This window comes from Lagenorhynchus albirostris, chromosome 17 (assembly GCF_949774975.1).
Source record: "Lagenorhynchus albirostris chromosome 17, mLagAlb1.1, whole genome shotgun sequence".
NCBI lineage: Eukaryota > Metazoa > Chordata > Mammalia > Artiodactyla > Delphinidae > Lagenorhynchus > Lagenorhynchus albirostris.
In genome coordinates this window covers 45,495,339-45,518,867 of record NC_083111.1, presented here as the reverse complement: position 1 = coordinate 45,518,867, position 23,529 = coordinate 45,495,339, and the positions used below count along the sequence as shown (strand labels likewise).

Genomic DNA, 23,529 nt, shown 5'->3' with positions numbered 1-23,529 from the left:
ATACTGATATTGTACTAAGTTTCTGAGGTCTTGCCTTAAAACTAGAACTGGAATGACAAAATTTGCATCATGATTCCTTACCGTATATTCCTCAGAAAGTGCCTATCCCTTCTCAAAGAAGAACGTGAGTAGGGTTGGTGGAAGGTCCTTCTTAACTCCCGAAAGTTACACAACTAGAAGTATTGGTATTTATTAGCTAGGGTGAGGAGGGATATAAGAAAAAAATTCTAGACTTGCATTTTTACATAAAAACAATCAAAATGTTGACAGTTTTTGTGTAACTGTGTACACTGTTAAACACATGAACATTATTCTACTGTCATACAAATTCTATTCTTTCTTGCTCGGGTAGAGAGAATGAGATACCTAGAATTCTCAGGAGAGTAAAGGTAAAGGTAGGGACTGAGACCTTGGGAAAATGGCCTAGAAACAGGAAGCCAATGGTCGGGCAAACATTTGGGAGCCTGAAACAAGAAGAAAGAAGGTGGGTCAGACCCAGGTGAGCACTGAGGAGGGCAGGAGGAGACACAATGTGCCTGAAATACAAGAGACTTTACAGTTGAGGCAGGCACTGACCCAGCTACAGCTATATTCCAGCAATAGCAGAATTTAACGACTGGTTTTCTAGAAAGTAGACTAGTAGGCCTAGGAACCTGCCGAAATTTCTAGATTTTCAGGTTTGATACTCTCTGGAGTTTGATCTGGTTCAAGGATGAACATGAGGCTTAATGAAAACCAATGAGGTACAATAATACTTTGGGGAGAGTAACCTTTCCTCTTGGTTTCCGGTTTTGAAGGCAAGAAAATGAAGGTGTCAGAGCTGCTGGCTGTCACCATGTGTCAGCTATTTCAGTGAACTTCTTTACTATAATGGCTTTAAGGATAATTTCTTATGATGGTATCCATAACCATGCCTAATTTCTTAAATAAGTGCTACTCCCATGCTTCTGTCTATAAGGAATTTGGATATACTGGATCACCTCCAACTTGATATTTATGCATGCATGCATTACTCATTCAACCAACGTTTACTGGTTATCTACCATATATTGGGTATATACAAAGATAAAGTGAACAATTTGCAATTCTCTTTCACATTACAAGATTTTCCCTTTTTTAGCCTCAAGTTCTGAAATCTCAGTAAGCATTAGAGGGAAAAAAAGACAACCAACAACATTTATAATTTTGACTCTGTTCAGCAAGTGAACTGTTGAAAAACACAAATACTTCCCTAATCATACAAACACTTTTGTTTTTTGCTTTTTATTCACTTTATGTGCTGTCAATTCTTTCACTCTAATCAAATACTTAATTGAATACCTATGTGTTGAGTCACTGTTCTTTTCTTTACCCCTTCATTTCTCCAATAGCCTATCCCTCACTCTATTCTTACTTTTTTCTAATCCTTTATAGTTTGTACTTGCCTATTTCTCAGGTCTACCAGCATTGATCATGGGCTCGTATGAACACAAAGGGGGTATTGAGAATTTAAGATGCTAATGTTGGCAGTGAGGATACAGGAACAGGCACTGCCTAAAGGCGTTACGGAAACACATGACCTATAGATATAAACGTGCCCTGCCTGGTCCCTTCTGTCTCCTTTCTTTTCTTTCATGTCATACACCTACATGGAAATTAGGGAATTAGGCATGGTTTGCTTTTGAGACACATAAGTAGTTTAACTCATCCCCATGTGCCTACCTGCCCACTACACTTGCTACACACACCAGCCTGCTGTGGCTTTGCTCCTCAACGAGGGGATCCAGTTACTTGCGGCACCACAGAAAGGTTCACCCACAAGTACCAGTTTTTAAGTTTAACAGAGTCTCCGTTTCCTTTTGAACATTTCCTGCTACATTTTTAAAAGGGTACAACAAAATAATAGAGAAGCATGTTAGTTCAAGTGGTTTTAATCTTGGTGTAAATGACCAGTAATAAGAGATTATGGTGATCACTTAATAATAAAGAGTGGTGATAAATTTCACAAAGGGTCATTTGTGAATGGTAAAGCAAAGTTCACACTTTTACCACAATCTATGAAAATAATCCCTGGGACTCGTGACAGAGTTATTAATTCTCCTTTCCCCATTCTTTTACTCTGTGAGAAGCTGGCCTATGGGACATCATCCCTTCCTTTTTGTTTTTTTCAATTAGGAAACATACTAAGTATCTTCCTTGGGATAAAATGAATCTTATTTTATATATCACCACACATATAAACCCAGGGCCACAGAGAATACTCAGAGTTCATGTAAGATGGATACTTATACATTCAAAATCCGGAATAAATGGCAATAGAAAGGGAGTAAAGGCCTGTGTTATTTTTCTTCCTAATGGACTAATAATGCAAGGTGGGACAAATGACTATAAGTAAAAATTATAAAAAACTAACTTCTTAGCATTGGAACATTGGAAAACGCTGAATAATTTTGTGAAGTTTTACCACTCCTCTACCCCTGTGTGTGTGTGTATGTGTGTGTGTGTTTACATATAAGCAAATATGACAAGATGTTTATATTTTTCTAGCTCATGAGTATATAAGCATTTGATGTATTATCCTTTATATTTTCTGTACTTTTAATTTTTCCCTTAAATTTCCAAAAATGATGAGAGAAGAAAAGAAAGAAAAAAATTAAAGAAGTATGTTACAAAAGTGTAAGATTTAGAATGTCACAAACTTTAAAAGCATGAATATTATTAAAGCTATTTATGCAATCACTGATCAGGTCATTTTTTAAAATTTAATTTTGAAATAATTTCAGGCTTTCAGCAAAGTTAATATCTTTCATGCAGCTTCCCTTAATGTTAACAACTTACATCAACTATAGAATGAGTCTCAAAAGCCAGAAAATTAACATCGATACAACGCTACTAACTAAACCACAGACCTTGTTTGAATTTCACTAGTTTCTCCCTTCATGTCCTTTTCTTGTTCCAGGATCCAATCCAGGATCCTACCTTGCTTTTCGTGACTGTGGGATAAGGTCATTTTTGACTGAGTATATTACGTCTTCTCTCTACCTCCTTCCATTCAATAGAATGCTTTTCTGCCTGATTCTTCCATTGGCTTCTTTCAAAAATCTGTGTTTATATATTTAATTTCAGCTCTAGCAAACTAATGGCAGGTACTTAATTAAACTAAATGAGGTGTATCAACATTGAGAAGTAATTTCAGAAACAACTTGTGTGATAAATAGAAATAATCTTGGTTTGTTTGCATACTGACATACTTTTCATTGAGTGTAAAAATTTAGTTCAAGGAACAAACAGTTTCCTGGCCTTTAAAATACTCCTTCAGAAGACTAATAAATGGAAACCACTTGCTTTGGAGAATGTTTACAAAATGCTGCCAGCTCTACATTGTCGGTCTCTACTAGACCTTTACTAGGGCTCCTACTCTCTACATGCTGACTGTGCAAAGTGTAATCTACAGCAAGCTTCTGTATGTCTTTAGAAGGGTACTCAATGATGACACGTGCTAGCAAAGCATATCCAGGTATTTTTATCCAGCTGGAAATAATCTAAGGCTACTAGGAAATCAGCAAGCATGTGTTAGATACATCCAGAAGTCGATTTGCATAACTGTGAAGCATGAGGAGACTCAAAAAGTGAGGAAGAAAAATTTTTGTAAGCATGATCCATAAAAAGATGACCATAAATGACTAGATGACTAGAAAAAAAATTCTGTGAGTCTGGTCCACTAAAGAGATGATTAAGAATCTTTTCATTTCTAGTTTCTTCAACTAATTATGTTGAAGCACATAAAAATGGCACTTGGGTATTTCTATTTTATTTTATTTTTTTGGCTGCACCATGTGGCATGCAGGATCTTAGTTCCCCGACCAGGGATCGACCCCACGTGCCCTGCAGTGGAAGCATGGAGTCTTAACCACTGGATGGCCAGGGAAGTCCCTGCACTTGGGTAGTTTAACCATGAAAATAGCTTGCTTCCCCCTCTTGATCAGAATATGTAAGTGTTTCAGATCCTACTTAATTACATTCTATTTTGTAATAAGCCTATATCTGCATCTGTTATTATAGTAAGTTGTAACATAGGATAAGATTAATAAATGAAACAAAATACAACAAAACTGCCAGAGAACTACATGGACACAGATGTTTAAGCTGAAAGGGATGCTGGTGCTCCCCAACAAAGTTACTAAAAAGTCTAGTCCTCAAAATGAGAGTCCAAGTGGGTGGTCGACCTGCTAACACGTATCCCTTCTCTAAGGCACTTGAGATTTCTCATGGGTGGGATTTCCAGTCCTCAGGGACTCTCATCTAGTCCTTATCAGTGAGTAAAAGCTGGGACTTCTAGTCTAATCCAAACCTCTTCTTTTGGACATAAGAAAATGACAAGTAGCAGGAACAGGATTTTATTTTTCTTTCATATGAAGAAAGAGAGAATTACTCATGGAAGACAAAAATGTCTATTGAGTTGGCTATTTATACTTGGCCCTTGTCTGGGAAAGGTATTTTTTTGAGAAATGTTTTAAAACTCTCAGATCCTAGAAAAACTGAACTGAAAATACCAAAGGGTGACGGTGGATACGCTTTGCCTCTTTCTTCCCGTCCCTCCAATGCTTACTGCCACCATGCTTACTGTTTTCACAGTTGTGTCAGTTTATTAGGAAAATAAAACTTGATTGGATCATGTGGTTATGTTAAAAAAAAAAAGCCTACTAACAAATCTGACCGTGCATATTGGAAAGTGTATAGCAACCTTCTCATAGAGGAAAGAATATAGTAGCTGGTTAATTTAATGAGGAAACTGCTGGTGACTCAATTTTTTTTTTTTAAAGTAAGTCACATGAATGGAAGAACTGGTATCAACTCAAACAATGTTGAAAGCAAAATGACTTCCTAAGTGATTTACTGCAATGGCTTAGAAACTGGTGTTAATCTACATGATCCAGGTTTTTAAAGACTGGTTTAATAGAAAGTCCAGAAGCCAGGAGACGTGTGTTATAGTCCCCACTGCACCCCAGAGTATCCCTGGACAAATCGTTTAATCTCGGCACCCCTAAGTGAGGGAGTTAGTCCTAGCTCAGTAGGCCTCAACCTAGGGTTCTCTGACACTTAGGGAGTCCCACATAGTAATGGTGGTCCATGAGGTATTTTAAGTATTTCAAAGATCCTGAAAGAAATCATGAATTTGCTGGAGACAGGGCCGAAGTGTACTAAGTTTTTTGGTTACAGTAGTATCTGGTTGGTATAGTCATGCTAGCTATCTTATCCTAAATACAGCGTGTTTGGATGATGGAGAGAAAAGGACAAAAAGTGTTCTCGATAAAGAGGATGATCTCCGAGATAATTCTCAGCTCTAAAATTTAATGCTCTATGATCTCAGCATTCATGTGGTATGACTGAGTTGGGAGAGGGAGGGAGGGAGAGGAGGATACAAAAACACTAATATTTATTGAGGAATTAAATAATTGTGTGCCAAGGAATGTGTAGGGTACTCTGTGTACGTTATTTCACTTAATCCACTCAACAGCCCCATGAATTAAGTATTTTTGCCTTTATTTTGGAAATGAGCTGTGTTGTAACTTTTACCACAATCAACTACCAGCAAGTAGCAGGGCTGGGATTGTCTGCCTCCTTCCAGCACCATGTTGCTTTATAAAAGTTACTGCTATTAGTTAGCTCTTAGTAATTTCATTTTTCCAATTGGTAACAGGGTTGTGAATAAGTGCTTTTTCCTGTCCCCGGCTGTCTTGCTTGGCCTCAGTATATTATGCCAACATAGCCTACAGGGCCAGAGCCCCAGCCAGAGAGCAAAAGAACATCGAAGATGTGTCTTCAGTCACTTATCACTGACAGGGCTGCTTTGCCAGAAACTTTCCTAGCAAATAGCCTTCTGGCTTATGTGGATGAGAGGGCAATTTGCTGTGACTGTAGCAAAACTAAACACTGTCACAAATTCAGTGGAGTGGGGATATTTACTTCTAACCCTCTCTTCTTCCACAGTCCCAGTTCTAGGACCTACAATAATTCTTATCCATTTCACCCAATACTAACTTATAAAGTGCCATCATGAGGATGCAAAGGAGACACTATTAAGAAAAAGATCTTTAGGAACTTCCTTGGTGGCGCAGTGATTAGGAATCCGCCTGCCAATGCAGGGGACACGGATTCAAGCCCTGGCCTGTTAAGATCCCACGTGCCGTGGAGCAACTAAGCCCATGTGCCACAACTACTGAGCCTGCGCTCTAGACCCCGCAAGCCACAACTACTGAGCCTGCGTGCCACAACTACTGAAGTCCGTGCGCCTAGAGCCCGTGCTCCGCAACAGGAGAAGGCAGCACAATGAGAAGCCTGCGCAGTGCAACCAAGAGTAGCCCCCGCTCACCGCAACTAGAGAAAGCCCGAGCGCAGCAAAGAAGACCCAATGCCGCCAAAAATAGATAAATAAATAAATAAAATTTAAAAAGAAAAAAAAAGATCTCTAGTATTTAATTGCTAGGACTGGAAAGTTTCTTCTCCAATAGCATTTTTCACAGTGAGATATTTTCACAGTGAGATATTTTCATTAATAGCATTTTTGTTGTCTCAAATGCCCTTTTTTCTCCTGTCCAAGGAATACTGTTTTAATATGCGTATATGAGAAATGTTTACCAGTTGTCCCTTTTTTTCACCTCAAATGTATCTAAATCTAGAAAAATGGTTCTTTCCCATATCTTTGTTAAAGCTAGGAGAAGAAATAAAAAGCATTGATTCTTTTTTTCTATAGTACATAAGCACACAAAGTCTAGCGCAATGGAACACAATTCTAAAATACATAACCTGGACTTCCCTGGTAGCGCAGTGGTTAAGAATCCACTTGCCAATGCAGGGGACACAGGTTCGAGCCCTGGCCCGGAAAGATCCCACATGCCGTGGAGCAACTAAGCCTGTGTGCCACCACTACTAAACCTGCGCTCTACAGCCTGCAAGCAACAACTAGTGAGCCCACACGCCGCAACTACTGAAGCCCGCGCACCTATAGCCCACACTCCGCAACAAGAGAAGCCACCGCCATGAGGAGCCCGCGCACTGCGATGAAGAGTAGCCCATGCTCGCCGCAACTAGAGAAAGCCCGCAAGCAGCAACGAAGATCCAACGCAGCCAAAATAAACAAATTTATTTAAAAAATACATAACCAGAGGCCAACAGTTTTCTAGCAGTCTACATTAAGTTTGGAATTGGTAACTAAAAACAATAGGGGGAAAGACTAATCTAGCTGGAGACAAGATTTGAAGGTGGGTATACTTGGGAGAGTGTAATAACTGTACTGGATTTCTCATTAGAAGGGAGCAGAGTCTTAGGAAGACTTCACATTCCCCAAGAGAACCATATTTACACAATTAACAATTCTTTTGTTGAAAAAAAAAGCTTTCATTATTGCATGTAGACACATGTGGGCTGTATAAAAATATAAGAGATGTGTAACCCATGGTAAACACAAAGTACTGATCTTAAACAGGCCAAATCCTTGAACTCGTCATTAATAAATGTCTCTCCTGCATTCAGCTACCCAGGCTTCTGGGAGCCTGTTTTCTTCAAGTACTTCAAACACTGAAATCCAGGAACATTTATTATTTTAATCCATTACAGGCAGTGCTTGATTTAACTTTATTGGTTGCGGTGGTGGTAGTGGTTATAAGTGGGGGGTACAGCAATGTTCTTTTACACATCATTTCAAAAGGGCTTAATTATATTTTATAGTTTGGGCCAGGAATTCTACTTGTTTTTGGTCTAACAAGGTTCAAATGGAGTTCAGGTCGGTGATTAATCAGAAGAAAAAGTCAGAGATGGTTATCTCTCTGCGATGAGCTCATCTCCCTCTACGAAAGGCTGGGCAGGTACATCATGTTCACTGTGCCACAGCACATGAGAGTGCTCTGACATCCGAAGATGGCTGCTTATTGGATGATTTTTACTTTTCAGGCAGCCTGGAAATTAGCACATCAGAAATTTCACCCAGTGGTTACCTTCTAAATTTCTGAAGTTACTATCCTATGTATTTAAAGGCTTCTCATTAAAATCCAAACAGCTATAGTAACCTCACAGCACAGAAAAAATGTACACGAAGAACAAAAATCACGTAACAGACATTAAAAAAACCCACATAGACCCTTTAGCACAGAAAAATTTAAATATTCCAAATGAAAGATGTAAAGACTGAACTAATATAATTTGGTTAAACAAGAAAAAATAAGTGACCATATAAATATGCCTGAACAGCATATATCTACTAGTGAGCTTTTTTTTTTTTTCCTGGGTATGCGGGCCTCTCACTGCCGTGGCCTCTCCCGTTGCGGAGCACAGGCTCCGGACGCACAGGCCCAGCGGCCATGGCCCACGGGCCCAGCCGCTCCGCGGCATGCGGGATCCTCCCGGACCGGGGCACGAATCTGCGTCCCCTGCATCAGCAGGCAGACTCCCAACCACTGTGCCACCAGGGAAGCCCCTACTAGTGAGTTTTTAAAAAATATCAAACATTCTTAATTTTTTACCTCTATTTTTGAGGGGGTGAAAAAAGATAATTTCTAAGATAGTAGTATTAACATTGCTTATTATTGACCAAAATTCTATCTAAACATATATTATTGATAACAATTACAGCCGGGAGACTAAAACTTGTATGTTGGGATTTCTTCTCCCTTGCATACGATTTCTAAGAGAGAGGACAAGAAAATTACTTTCTAAGAGAATGTCTTATACATTTATGTTTTTTATTTCCCGCTGTACTAGAGAATAAATATGGAACATTACTTTGAAAAAAAGTTATGAGAATTTTACTTTTTCCACTTATTTCCCATTCAATTTTTAGAACTTCCTACTTTACCTTTTTTGAATGTCTCAATAGTCCACCATTACGCACAGAAAAATATCAATTTTGAAAGAAAATCAGTAATCCACAGGTAATTTAAGAGTAAAAAAAGGACAGGCCAGTTCATCAGTAGCAACTTTGAACCTTGTTATAAAGTAATAGGAGGGAATCTGACCAGGATTAATAGTGGTCCTCAGTTCTGGGATGAGGGGTGTCAGGTTACATGGACTCCGGGCCATCTGTTCTGCCTGCCTACATTTTACTTCTGCAAAACTATAAACGCACCTCTACCTCAGGGACTATAGAAAGGCATTAGAATTCTTCTGCTTTTCATTATCAGAAGATTCAGTAACTCACTTCATTGTCAAGATAATCCCCTTTTACTCTTTCTTTTGCGCTTGCGGGGTATGGGCAAAATGACAAATAAAACCCCAGATGTTAACAGACCCAATGAGGTCTCCACCTTTCCTTGAGTGTTGGGTTTAAGCTACTTGAGACACAGTGTCAAAAATGACAGGACCCTGATGCCCACACCCAATATTCATTAAGGTTTGTTAGTGATTTGTATAGCTGTCTACAAACTGTACTTCCACTTCAATCCTCAGTGGCTGTTTAAAAGTTAAGTTTGTCCTCTGGCTTTAACAGTCAAAGAATTCATTTCTTATTGTTCAAGCATTGGAAAAAGATGCTATTTCTTTCTAAAAGTAACAAAAGTCTTTGGGGTGTTGTAAATGGCTTGTTATTGCAATATATTATTTTAGGTAGTCATATATAATTTAATGTTTTATTTCCCCTCAGGCTTACTTGCATTTCTGCAGCATCCAATGGCTATGACAACGCCTTAAGGAGATTTTCCTCAGGAGATCCAGTTGACTCTGGAATGAAAAGCTGGAGCTCCACTTTGTATCAATTAATAACCTGCTTTCACTTTTCAGTACATGAAAAGGAACTCTAGGTTCTTTACATTTTTACTGGTCCTGAATTCAGTGAACATGAAAAGAGGCATTTGTATACATGAAAAATAATGTGGTTATGCTTTCTTTCTTCCTACTTTTGTTTATACACAAAGATAAGTACATCTGGATGACAGAGGCTGGGGTAGTGAAAGTTATTTAAACCACAGCTCTTTGACTAGGAATTCAACTCATTGCTTTCTGTATGGATGAAAAGTCCCCTAATTCCCTATGGAAAGGGGATTCTTGCAACTTTTCCCTAATTCTGACTAAAATGCCAGCCAAGATGGCCTCACTTAGGCTCTTTCCCCAACCCTTTGTGCCACCTAACTTGTTCATATCCTATTTCCCTTTCCCTTATCTACATGGAGTTTGCTAATCGACGTGCCCCCAAGAAAGAGCAAGGCAGCCTAAAGCACAGCTATTTCACAGCCTGAATTGTGTACCCTTGTTTGCAGAAATCTAAGAAGTGCCGCCCTAATAGAGCCATAATTTACTCTGACAAGGAGAGCTAAAGTCTGCAGCTCACTCCCCACCCTGCCTGTGCAAAGTGCTACACTGCTGGTTCAGAATTTATAGCTACATACTTAAGGTTTCTCCAAAACACTATACTTCAAACAGCAAAAAAGACTGTGTGTGTGTGTGCGGGGGGGTGGGTAAGGCTACTTTTAAAAAGGAACATACTACAGAATGGGACAGATTTAATGGCTAGCAAAAGAAATATCTGCCTTAAAATGTTTCAGAAAATAAGATATGATTTTGAAACAAGATTAATTTCGTTATCAATAACATAATCATAGAAAATTTGGCAATATTATACACAATCATAGAGATTTTTGCAATTACACACCAATTTAAAAAAATACAAGCATTACATCTTGTATGTAAAGTTTTAAAATTTAGGGCCATTTTACCACAGACACATGGGAGAACATAAGTATTCTAGCAGAAATAAGAGTTAGGTTATTATAAGTCACTGTTACACTAGCATCTGCAGAGTGGAATTAAAAAAACCCCATGTTCCTTGAAAGTCGGATAGTTTAGGGCCACAGAATAGTACAGGAGGCTAAGAAGAACTCAAGGATTTTTTTTAAGTGGAAAATATTTAACCATTTCGTTTTGTTTCAAATGATGAAAACATTTCAGTGAATAATCTGTACGTATTTTGTTGTAAAACCCAGTAAATGAACATAAAAGCATTTCATATTTAAATGTATTGACAATGTCTTGGGGAGAATATTAACTTTCCTCTTTCATTCTTTTATTATTCCCTTTCCACATACACTTCCCATAACCTTATGTCGGTTTAGATGATAAAAAATATAATCGTTAGGCAAACTCAAATATTTTTTGTACTTTTCACAAGTGAAGAAACATGCCTACGACACATTCCCAATTGTGTTTCTCTAAATATTACTTAGAACATAAGATTCCTCTAGCATTACAAATCTATTTCAGCTCCTAAATTAAAACTCATCTGGAAAGGACAGCTTTACCCTGTTTATATAACATTGTCATATAAAGAGTGTTAAAAAAAATATTTCACTAAAAATAGCTTGCGTAAGTTAGGGATTAGAGTAGTTTCTGCTGCTATAATTGTTCCTTTGTAGTTTTTTCCATGATGTTTTTTGCACAATGTTTTTGACTGTGTTTATTAAAGTCAGCACATCAAAAAGGATCAAAGAGAAAGTGAGTGAGAACCAAAGAAACCCCAAGTGTGTTGTCTCATTGGGGAGTTATGCAGATTCGCATAAACAAGTGCAAATTGTTGAGGTTTTAATGAAAATTTTCTACAATTATTTTATCTTAAGTCATTCTATACAATAACATCTGTACAGCAGATGGCTATGCTGTACCAAGGCAATGCTCCTTTTTCTTTCTCTGTTTAATAGTACATCTGAGATGACTACTTTTGTCACTGTGCTCAATTTGGTTCAGCAAATAATTTGAAAAGTGCAGCTGCTGCAGATGGTCACAATAGTTACATAAACTGTAAAATCAAAGACACAGTTCAGTATAACTGTATTAGAGTCAAACTATAAAAATCTGACATTAACTCCACTGAACTCAAAGATACACTAGAAAAATTTTGGGTTGAATACAGAGCGATGTCACTTGAAAAATACAAAAAGAAATATGACTACTGGTAGGACGGTTATTTTATTTTTTTGCTGGGAAATATTTTTTACCACTTACCAAAAATATACCTTAAGTAAACATTTGCATATATTTCATCCAAGTTGCAAAGCCTGAATTTTTAAGATATGCAAATATACAATGAAATTAATGTTCAAAGCTTAAATTTTATTTTACTTTTAAAAAGTTTTCCTTTGTTAAAAATCAATTTCTGAAAAATACGTAGTAATCTCTTAATTATAATTTCCTAGAAATCATTCTACAGCAATAACTAGAACTTGCCATGTTACTTCACTTAATTATAATTTATTATTATTTTGCTGACTTTGTTATCTTTTAAACATTTGAGCATGCCATCACATCAAGCAGAAATGTAGAGTAAACAAATTTGGTGTTTGTTATACTCTCATAATAAAACTGTTTCTATTAATTAAATGGCTAATTTCAATTTGATCTGATTAGTTGATGCAAATAACTACTTTAGAACATTTGCAGGACACTACATAACGTAGAGTTATACCAAGTATGTCTTAGTCAAAGCTATAGTTTCTACTTCTGCATTTAACTAGATTTAAGAGTATAACTGTAAAAGGAGTAAGGGTACTAGCATAAAGGGAAAAAACAAGTTACAAAACCAGAATGAATCTACTATCTTGTAAAGCTCAGTGAGAGGATTTTAATTATATTTTAGAGATATTTACTGAGAATAGACACTATTAAAATTAGATAAAATATGAGTAGCAAATGAATGAAAAAAGAAACGAGGATGAATAAAGAAAAGGACCTAGAATTGAGTACAGTACATGTTAAATGCTATCATTCTGTTTGAGTCCTAACCCTTCCTTATTATGATTAAGGTAAAACTGAAAAGGCGTGGGAATGGCCCCAGTGTTGTCTGGGTTGTAATTTATTTGTGGATAAATCAGACATTGTAGCCTCCAGTGCTTCATAGTCTTTCATGTCCCATGGACCTTACATTTTTCATTTCCAACTTTTAAGACAATAAAAAAATACAGTGCTTTTAGCTGGCTTGGTCACAAATATTTCTGATGAGAAAGAAATCAATCATTTATTTTTTTGGCCTAAAATTCATACTTCTCAACTACAAAACTCCTTCTTTATCTCTTCAACTACTGTGCCCAAACTGGCTATACAGTTAGTCTCCAGCTGCCACTTAATTACTTTTTGGTAAGCAACTAAGTTGCCTAGTTTCAGGATTTACTTTATCCCCAGCACTATCCCTCTAGCCCCACTTCTTTCCTGAAAATTAAAGTGGAAAAAAATGTTTTCCTTTTGCTACTTTTACTTTCAAAGTAAAATTTCTGGCATCATGCCCTGAACTTTAACAGTAGCAGTTTCTGTGAAGGAAAATGGTTATTTCCCACCTGTACCTTGTCTTTTCTCTTCCCCTCACATTCCTTCTGCCTACCCTTTTTGATTCAGTGTGAAAAAGCACATAACAGTTGAGGAAAATGTAGATGTCACTGCCTGTTAGTTTCTCACCTCTCAACCCATCAAGGACATTCAGTTGCCAAGTCCACGGCTCCCTTGCTCAGCCAGGCACTGAAGCATGGCCTTTCCTTGCACGTGTTGCTGCCTGATAGTCCTCGGTGCCATTGTCTTTTCAAAGTTGAACCTTGGCTTCTATCACATTTTGTGCAGCATTCCTGCCACCAGAGCAATTTTTCTTTTTTAAATAAATTGTTACCAGTAACTTAATGTAGCACATTGGAATCACCTGTAGGGTTTGTTGGAACACACTTTTCTGGGCCCCATGCCCAGACTTTCTGATTCAGGAGGTCAGGGGTAGAGCCTGAGAATTTGCATTTCTAACAAGTTCCCAGATGCTGCTGCTGCTGCTTCTGAGACCACACTTTAAAAGCTACTGTTCTAATGGCTCTCAAAACTTGATACATACTCTGTTCTTCCACTACAGCTATTTTAGGTAAAAAGAAATTTAGGAATGAACAGTTACAAAGACATCTGTAGGAACGTGCCTGAAGAGGTAGATAGGAACGGTTTAGTTTACCGCAGTAACATACTTAGGCTTAACTGATTTGTTATACCATTTGCTTTAAAATAAGGCAACAAACCAGAAATGTTCCCAATCTCTAATGGCTCTTGAAACTTTTAAACTCTATTTAATATAAATCTTCAACATTATGCAGTTTTAGATGTTAACAAGTCATTGTCATCTCCCTCTCCCCTTTTCTGTGACTTACCAGGCACTTTTTGCGCTGCTTTGATATTAAGGCTTCCACTGAGGGTTGATAAAGATGCTAACAGGCACGGTTTATTAGGATGGGGGACAGTTTCCATGGAGACCACAATCTGAGTAGTATGAACAGAAATTTTTTGAAAGCAGGAAACCGTTCTCCACACGTTTTCTTGAAATGGAATCTTTTGTGCTCCATCACCATGAACTTTAAGCTTAGACAACTTTCCACGGTAACATTTGGAGGCTGGAAGCTCATCCTTATTCAGCATGGTGTCTGACAGGGCTGAGGTCTCTTTGCTGTGTGCACTTTTTATCTTCTTTAAAAAATGGTTTATCTGATCCAGCTTGGTAAAACTCAGGTTTGCTTTCAAAGGCTTTGATATATCCAAGTTGATGTCTGCTATAGAATTGAAAAGGATAAGAAAATTACTGAAGCTCTCCTATTGAAAATAAGCCTTTACTTCCCTGTCAAGCTCCTATTTCAGTTTCCCAACGCCTGTACTGTGGACTCATTAGGATGTCAGATGTTATAATTCTTTTACTTACCACCTAACCTTTCCATGTAGTTACTTGAAGGAACAGTTTCCCTGGACTACTTACATGCCTACATTCCTGTCTCAATCCATGTGACTGTCTGTCTGTTCCCGACAGAGCAAAGGCCACACACGGACATCTACCTCTGCCCTCCCACTCTGAGGTAAAATTAAGCAGCCTTTCCAGTTTGTTAATGAACTGACATTCTTTCTTCCGAGGTTAAAAGGGCTTCCTTTAGTACCCAGCACAATGTTTGACACGAACACTGGTATTAATAAATACTTGTCCAACTGATTAACTGAAGTAGCCTCCCCTACCACTCTCTGATAAAGTATATGCATTTGTTTTCCCTCTGTGACCCACTAAAACCCAGAAGAGTCCCTACATCTTTCCTTGGACTCTGCGTTGATAAAGTTTCAAATATCTCATCCAATGTAAGACTGAGATTTCTTAAAATCCATTTTACATGTATCATCCACCGGATGTTGTCCTTATTTGCCACTTACTCACTTAGTCACGTGACATTAAAACTAACTAGGCCCTATCATTTCTGTTTTTGCCTTCTCACTTCTGTTTTTATTATCAATAAGACATAAGACTGTAAGGGTTGTCAAGGCAGAGCATGCTACTCATGTTTATACCCAGCGCCTGGCACAGTGTGTTTCTCATATGTATGTGTTCAATAACTGGTTGAGTTTAACTGAACCTAACAAGTATTCTTTTCACTGGAGCCTGATGTAATACAAGACATAATCACAGATAAAGCTAGGAAGAGCAAAGTTATCAAGCAGATTAAGTTAATATTCTGTCTGTTTTCAATAGGAGGACCTCTTCTCATCTTCCTCAGACATCAGCACCTTAGAGTTTCCTCCTGGCTACCCAGGCTCGCTCAGGTTACCATCCCTTTTAAGTGTGCCTTTCCTGGTGTTTCTTTAATCAGGCTAAGCAAACTCTGAGAGTCCTGCTTCTAGCCAGTTGTCCACTGGAAAGGGTCAGACATCTGAGTCACCCTTCTGCAATACTAAAATGTTCCCTGCTCCCTACATTCATTTAAACAGGACAACACCCTGATTTAAAGGAATTATGTTTCTTAACATCTTTATTGACATATTAATTCATATCATACAATTTACCTATTTAAAGTACACAATTCAATGGTTCTTAGTATACTCACAAGATTGTGTAATCATCACCACTATTTAATTCCAGAACATTATTACCACCACCAGGGGAAAAAAAAAGTTCCCATGCCACTTAGTGGTCCCTACCCATTCCCCACTTCCAGCACTCAGGCAACCAGTAAGCTAATTTCTGTCTCTATAGATTTGCCTATTCTGGGCATTTCATATAAATGGAATCACACAAAATCTGGCTTTTTGTGTCTGGTTTCTTTCAGTTAACATAGTAGAAGTTTTTAAGGTTCATTTGTGTTGAATCATGTATCACCAGTATGTCATTCCTTTTGATGGCTGAATAATACTCCATCATATGGATATACTACATTTTGTTTATCCATTATCAGTTTATGGACATTTGGGTTGTTTCTACTTTTTGGCTATTATGGATAATACTGCTATGAACATTCATGTGCAAATTTTTTTTTGTGAACATGTTTTCAATTCTTTTAGGTATCTACCTAGAAGTGGAATTGCTGGGTCATATTTGATTACAGCAATCCTAGTGGGTATGAAGTGGTAACCCATTGTGATTTTGATGTGTATTTCCCTAACGATTAATGATGTTGAGCATTTCTTCATTTCTTCAGTTGTAGTGGGTATGAAGTGGTATCCCATTGTGATTTTGATGTGTATTTCCCTAATGATTAATGATGTTGAGCATTAATGTTATTGGCTATGTGTATATATTCTTGGGAGAAATGTCTATTCACACCCTTTGCTCATTTTTAAATTGTCTTTTATTTGTCTTTTTATTAAATAGCATGAGTCTTTTATGTTGATATATTCTGGATACAAGTCCCTATGAGATATAGGATTTGCAAATATTTCCTCCCATTCTGTGGACTGTCTTTTCAGTTTTTTGGATGGTATGATTTGCAGCATGAAAGTTTTTAAGTTTTGTGAAGTCCAACAGATCTATTATTATGCTTGTGCTTTTGGTGTCATATCCAAAAACCATTGCTTAGGGGGCTTCCCTGGTGGTGCAGTGGTTAAGAATCTGCCTGCCAATCCAGGGGACACGGGTTCGAGCCCTGGCCCAGGAAGATCCCACATGCCGCGAAGCAACTAAACCCATGAGCCACAACTACTCAGCCTGTGCTCTAGAGCCCGTGATCCACAACTACTGAAGCCCATGTGCCTAGAGCCCGTGCTCCGCAACAAGAGAAGCCACCGCCACGAGAAGCCCGTGCACCGCAACGAAGAGTAGCCCCCGCTCGCCGCAACTAGAGAGAGCACGTGCACAGCAACGAAGACCCAACGCAGCCAAAAATAAACAAATAAAATAAATTTATAAAACAAAACAAAACAAAAACATTGCTTAACCCAAGGTCACAAAGATTTACAGTTATGCTTTCTTTTACAAGTTTTATAGTTTTACCTCTTACATGTAGGTCTATGATTGCTCTTGAATTAACTTTTGTGCTTTGTGTGGTAGGGGTCCAACTTAATTTTTTTTTGCATGCAGAAATCCAGTTATACCAGCACCATTTTTTTTTTTTTTTTTTTTTTTGCCATACGCGGGCCTCTCACTGTTGTGGCCTCTCCCGTTGCGGAGCACAGGCTCCGGACGCGCAGGCTCAGCGGCCATGGCTCACGGGACCAGCCCCTCCATGGCACAAACCCGTGTCCCCTGCATCGGCAGGCAGACTCCCAACCACTGCGCCACCAGGGAAGCCCCTACACCAGCACCATTTTTGAAAGGAATTATTTTTGACTTGTAGAATTTGGGGTACTCAAAGAGGCTGGTGGGCAAATATTTTAGGGAAATTGGATGATTCAAATGATTCATACACTGTCCGGCTCTGCCTGCAAATTCTTTTATGAGGGCTTTGAAATTCTGTGGCCTCACAGAAAATAATACCACCTTTTACCACAGTGAAAAAAACAAACAATCTTAACAGATGATAGCAGCAACGGGAAAACAAGACAAAGCTAAAGCAGAAAGAAGACTCAGATGTCGGGGCCAGAAGCTACCTGCTTTTGCCTGGATTCATAACGTGAGATTGAAACTAAGCGTCAGAAGTAGCCATAGAAACAGTTTATTGACCTACTCAGGAAGTTGCCCAAATATCCACCTATACTAACTGCTGAGCCTAAGGGATCCCTTTTCCCCGACTGTAAACTGGCAAAACATCCACGGAATGGTATATATGAGAGTTGTTGACTACTATCTCAATATGGATCCTTGTATCTCAGGTATGGTAGTCCCAGTGACACAGGAAACAAACAAACAAAAAGCCAGAAAAGCTATACCTCTGCTTATTTGTCTAACTTGTCCTTTGAGACTCAGTCCTTGAGTCTCAAAGACTCCAGGAAGTCTTTCTTGACCCCTGAGGCCAAGTGAGGTGCCTCTCATCCACTGCTTTCAGAATGTCCTGTTTATTGTACCATCATCAGGTACCTATTCATATTATTTTTATAGTTACTGCTTAGGTATCTGTCATAGTCCAGCTAACTGTGAACTCCTGAACAATAAGGACTGTTCTACATCTTAATATTCTGAGTGCCGAAACTACTGTTTGGTCCACTGGAAGTACAAAACATTTTATGATGTAGTGAAGGAAAAAAAAAATGAATGATTTTTTCCTTCCTACTGAACTCCCACAGGCTCATCAAATCACTTCATCCAGAACAATCCATTACCTCCTCTCACACATGCTATATTCCCTGTCTCAGTTAATGACTCTAATCTACCAACTGGCTCAAATAAAAAATCTGACTTTTTGACTCATTTCATTCCCTCTTTTCCTGGTCCAAACCCACTCAGTGATTAAGTTCTGTCAATTTTACTTCCAAAATATTGCTTGAATCGAATCTCCTTCTCTCGAGCATTCCAGCCACTCCCCAGGTTTTCCCTCCATGCCTTTGATATTGCTCAGCTAATATAAAGCCTCCTAAAAGGTTTCTCTGTCTAGACCGATTCCTGTTAATCCAGTCTCCAGAGTAATTTCCAAATGATTTGTTTCTAATGTGATCCTGATTGGCTCACTATTGCTTAAAACTCTTTAATGGCTCTTCTTTACCTATGGGATAAAAGATGAAGCTCCTTAGAATGGAAAAAAAGGTCTTGCCTTTCCTTATCTGCAGCCGTTGCTCACCTCAAATATTAAAGCTCCAGAAATATCAAAGAGTTTATAGAGCCCACTCCCCCCAGCCCATGCTATGTCATACCACAAGACCTTTGATCATGTTGCTCCTTTGTCTAATATACCTTTTCTTTGCCTAATGCATAATCTTCAGGATACTGCTCAGCATGTTCTCCAAGAAGTAGTTCCACAAAGCTGGCCCTGCATAAGTATCTTTTTATGAGATTATGTCTCTCACCAATAGAGAAGATCCTTGAGTGTACACTTTTCATCTTTAATACTTAGCATTGGGCCTCAAACTCAGCATGAAGTACATGTTTGGTCAGTTCATGTTGGAGCACCCTGAAACTTTCTAATCTGGTTCTATGATAGGCAGAATTCTGAAGATGACCCCCTTCTCCCAAGATTCCTCTCCCCTGGTTATTGAATCAAACACTAATCTAGGTACTGCTATGTTGAAAGGGATTTTTATAGGTGTGATAAAAATCCCAGGTAAATTGAATTTAACACAGAGATTATCTGGTGGGCCTGATCTATTATACAGGCCCTTTAAAAAGTACATGAAGGAGGAAGAAGGGGAAGTCAGAAAGATTTGAAACATGAGAAGGGGTCTATGATATGTCATTGCTGCTTTGAGGATGGTAGGGGTCATGTGAGAAGGAATGGGCACCCTAAAGCTGAGGGAAGGAAGCACTGGCCAGCTGCTAACAAGGAATTAGGGACGTGAGTCCTATGGCCACAGGAACTGGATTATGCAAACAAATGGAATGAATTTCTAAGTCGATTCTTCCCTGGAGCCTCTAGATTAGAGCCCAGCCCAACAGACACCTTGATTTTGGCCTTGTAAGATTCTGAGCAGAGAATACAGCTAAACCCAACTGGACTTCTGACCTGCAGGATTGAGATAATAAATTTATTGCTATAAGCCACTACATTTGTGGTAATTTGTTATGCATCAATAAAAAACTAACACAAACTCCATACGCATATTTACCCACATAATATTTCCTGTTTCTAATGTGATCATAAATGAAGTTTCAATGAAGTTTCAATCAATAAAAAACTAACACAAACTCCATACGCATATTTACCCACATAATATTTCCTGTTTCTAATGTGATCATAAATGAAGTTTCAAGGCCTAGGAATGTTTGTCCTAGCTTCTTTCACCTTTTCCCCCCAGAGCAAAAATATCTAATATACTTTGCTCTTCTCTTTGTTAGTTGCCAATTCCCTCTCTTTAAAAATTACTTCAGGGTTCCAGGAAAGATGGAGCCCTGTCTCTCCCACTTTATACAGCTATAATATCTGGAGAGATTACAGCTAAAAAACCTATACAGAGGGCTTCCCTGGTGGCGCAGTGGTTAAGAATCCATCTGCCAATACAGGGGACATGGGTTCGAGCCCTGGTCCGGGAAGATATCACATGCCACAGAGCAACTAAACCCACACGCCGCAACTACTGAGCCTGCACTGTAGAGCCCGTGCTCCGCAACAAGAGAAGCCACCATAGTGAGAAGCCTGTGCACTGCAACAAAGAGCAGCCCCTGCTCACCACAACTAGAGACAGCCTGCGTGCAGCAACAAAGACCCAATGCAGCCAAAATTAATAAATAAATAAAATAAATTAAAAAAATAAGCACAAAGCTTAATTAAAAAAAAACCAAAAACAACAAAAAACAAAAGCAAACAACAAAAACAACCTACACAGAGCAGCTATTTGAGGATTTTGAAAAGTAAATGTTAACAGGTAGACTGGGGAAGATAACTAGATTTTAAAATACCACCAAAAGGTAGTGTGTTTCTCATTTTTCTTCTGATGTTCCATAGCCTGGGGCAGCCCAAAACCTGAAGGTGGGCATCAGGTGTGGATAGAGGGAGTAGTAGGGGACACCCTCTATTTCTGGCTTCAGTAATGGGAAGGGAATTCCTAGTGCCCGCAGGGACTAAGAAAATGCCTCATTTTTTCCTTCTTTTTCTTGTACCACAGAAAATAGGAGACAATACTCCTAAATTCATTTTATGAAACCATCATTACTGATACCAAAACTAGACAGAGACAGTAAAAGAAAACTACAGACCAATATCCCTAAAAAAGAGAGACATAAAAATAAAAATCCTCCAAATAAATTTTAAAAAATCAAGTAACATAAGAAACTAATAATATACCACAACCAAGAGGGGTTTATCCTGGGACTACAAGGCTGGTTCAATATTAGAAAATCAATCAAAGTAATGGTATTACCAGTTTACAAAACAAAAAAACATGATCATACCAATTGATGCAGAAAAAGCTTTTAAAAAACCAATATCCATTTATGATAAGAACTCTTAACAAACTGTCAATAGATGGAAACTTCCTTAACCTGATAAAGTTCACAGATGAAAAACCTATAGGTAATGTCATACTTAATCATGAAGGATTGAATGCTTTTCCCCTAAGATCAGAAACAAGGCAATAATACTCATTCTCACTACTCATACTCTGTATTTAATCCTAGAGATCCCAACCAGCTCAATAAGGCAAGAAAAAGAAATAAAAGGCATGAAGATTGGAAAGAAAGACATAAAATGATGTCTATTCGCAGATGACATGATTGTCCATGTAGAAAACTCCATGAAATCTTCAGAAAAGCTCCTAGAATTACTAAGTGAACTTGACAAGATTTTAGAATACAAGACCACTACACAAAAATCAGTTGAGGGCTTCCCTGGTGGCGCAGTGGTTGAGAGTCTGCCTGCCAATGCAGGGGACACGGGTTTGTGCCCCAGTCTGGGAAGATCCCACATGCTGCGGAGCGGCTGGGCTCGTGAGCCATGGCCGCTGAGCCTGCGCATCTGGAGCCTGTACTCCACAACGGGAGAGGCCACAGCAGTGAGACACCCGTGTACCACACACACACACACACACACAAAATCAGTTGAGTTTCTACAAACCAGCAATATGCAGTTGGAGTAAAATTTAAACAAAAAATAATATTTATAAAAGCTCCAAATAAAATAAATACTTAGGTATAAATCTGATAAAACTCGTAGAGAATCTATATGTTGAAAAATCATTAAAGACCTAAGTAAATGGAGAGATATACTGTATACATAACGTATTCATGGATTGGAAGACTCGAAATAGTAAAGACATAAAATCTCTCCCAATTGATCTATAGATTTAACACAATTCCAATAAAAATTCCAGCAGTATTTATTGTAGATATAGAAAAGCTGATTCTAAAAGGTATACAGGAAAGCAAAGGAACTAGAATAGCTAAAACACTTTTGAAATAGAAGAATGACATTGGAGAACTTACACTACCTAATTTTAAGACTTGCTATGAAGCTACTATGATCAATACAGTATAATTCTGGAGAAGTTATATACATGTATATCGGTAGAACAGAACAGAGAATCCAGATTATAGAGGCCAACCAAATATTGTGAAATGACTTTTTTTTTAAGTTGCAAAGGCAGTTCAATGAAGAGAGTTTTATCAGCAAATAGTGTCATACATCCTCATGCCCCCCCTGCAAAAAGAAAGAAAAAAGTTGAACTCAACTTTATACTTTATCCAAAATTAACTAAAAATGAATCATAGATCTGAATATAAAATGTAAAATATAAAACATTTTAAGATGAAAACAGGAGAAAATCTATGAGTACTGAAGTTAGGCAGAATTCTTATATACAGTACCCAAAAAAGCATGATTCATTTGAAAAAACTTCACACTAAAAACTTTTGCTCTGTAAAAAGTAGTGTTAAGAGAATGAAAAGACAAGCTATGCACTGGGAGAGAATATCTGCAAGTCACATATCTGACAAAAGACCTGTATCCGGAATATACAAAAGACTTCCAAATTCAACAATAAGAAACAAACAGGCTGATTTTAAAATAAGCAAAAGACCTGAATAGACACTTTACCAAAAGGATATATGAACGGCAGATAAGCACATATAAAGATATACAACATCATTAGTAATTAGAAAAGTGCAAATAAAAATGACGACGAACCACCTATTAGAATGGCTAAAATAAAAAATACTGATAACACAAACTGCCAGAGGGGATATGGAACTAGTGGGACTCTCATACATTGCTGTGGGAATGTCAAATGATACAGGCTATTTGGAAACATTTTAGTAATTTCTTATGACTTATACGACCCACCAATCCCACACCTAGGTATTTATCATAGAGGATTGAAACTTACAATCACACAACAACTTATACACAAATGTTTAAAGTGGCTCTATTCATAATCACCAAAATTGGAAACAATTTATATATCCTTCAATGGATGAATTCTTAAACTACAGTACATCTACAAAATGGAATACTACTCAGCAATAAAAAGGAATGTATTGATACTACTGATAGATACAACAACTTGACTGAATCTCAAGGGCAGTATGTGAGTGAAAGAAGCCAGTCTGAAAAGGTTACCTGCTGTATGATTACATTTGTATGACATTCTTAAAAAGGTAAAACAAATAAACAAAAACCCTAAAGTGATGGAGAGCAGTAATTATCATAGATTAGGATTTAGGGGGAGGTGTGATTACAAAGGAATATCATGAGAGTTTTTTAAGATGGTAGAACTGTTCTGTACCTTGAC

At 38.0% G+C, this 23,529-nt stretch overlaps 1 protein-coding gene across 2 annotated transcripts in view; it reads right to left on the bottom strand.

The window, feature by feature from the left end:
- VPS13B (vacuolar protein sorting 13 homolog B) overlaps positions 1-23,529 on the bottom strand; it is a 793,535-nt gene that overhangs the window by 171,179 nt on the left and 598,827 nt on the right. Inside the window, exon 36 of one of the 2 annotated variants that reach the window (XM_060128467.1) lies at positions 14,127-14,522. In XM_060128467.1, the coding sequence (XP_059984450.1) occupies positions 14,127-14,522 (396 nt within the window). The remainder of the gene's footprint in view (positions 1-14,126; positions 14,523-23,529) is intronic. The other variant, XM_060128455.1, reaches the window with a different exon arrangement.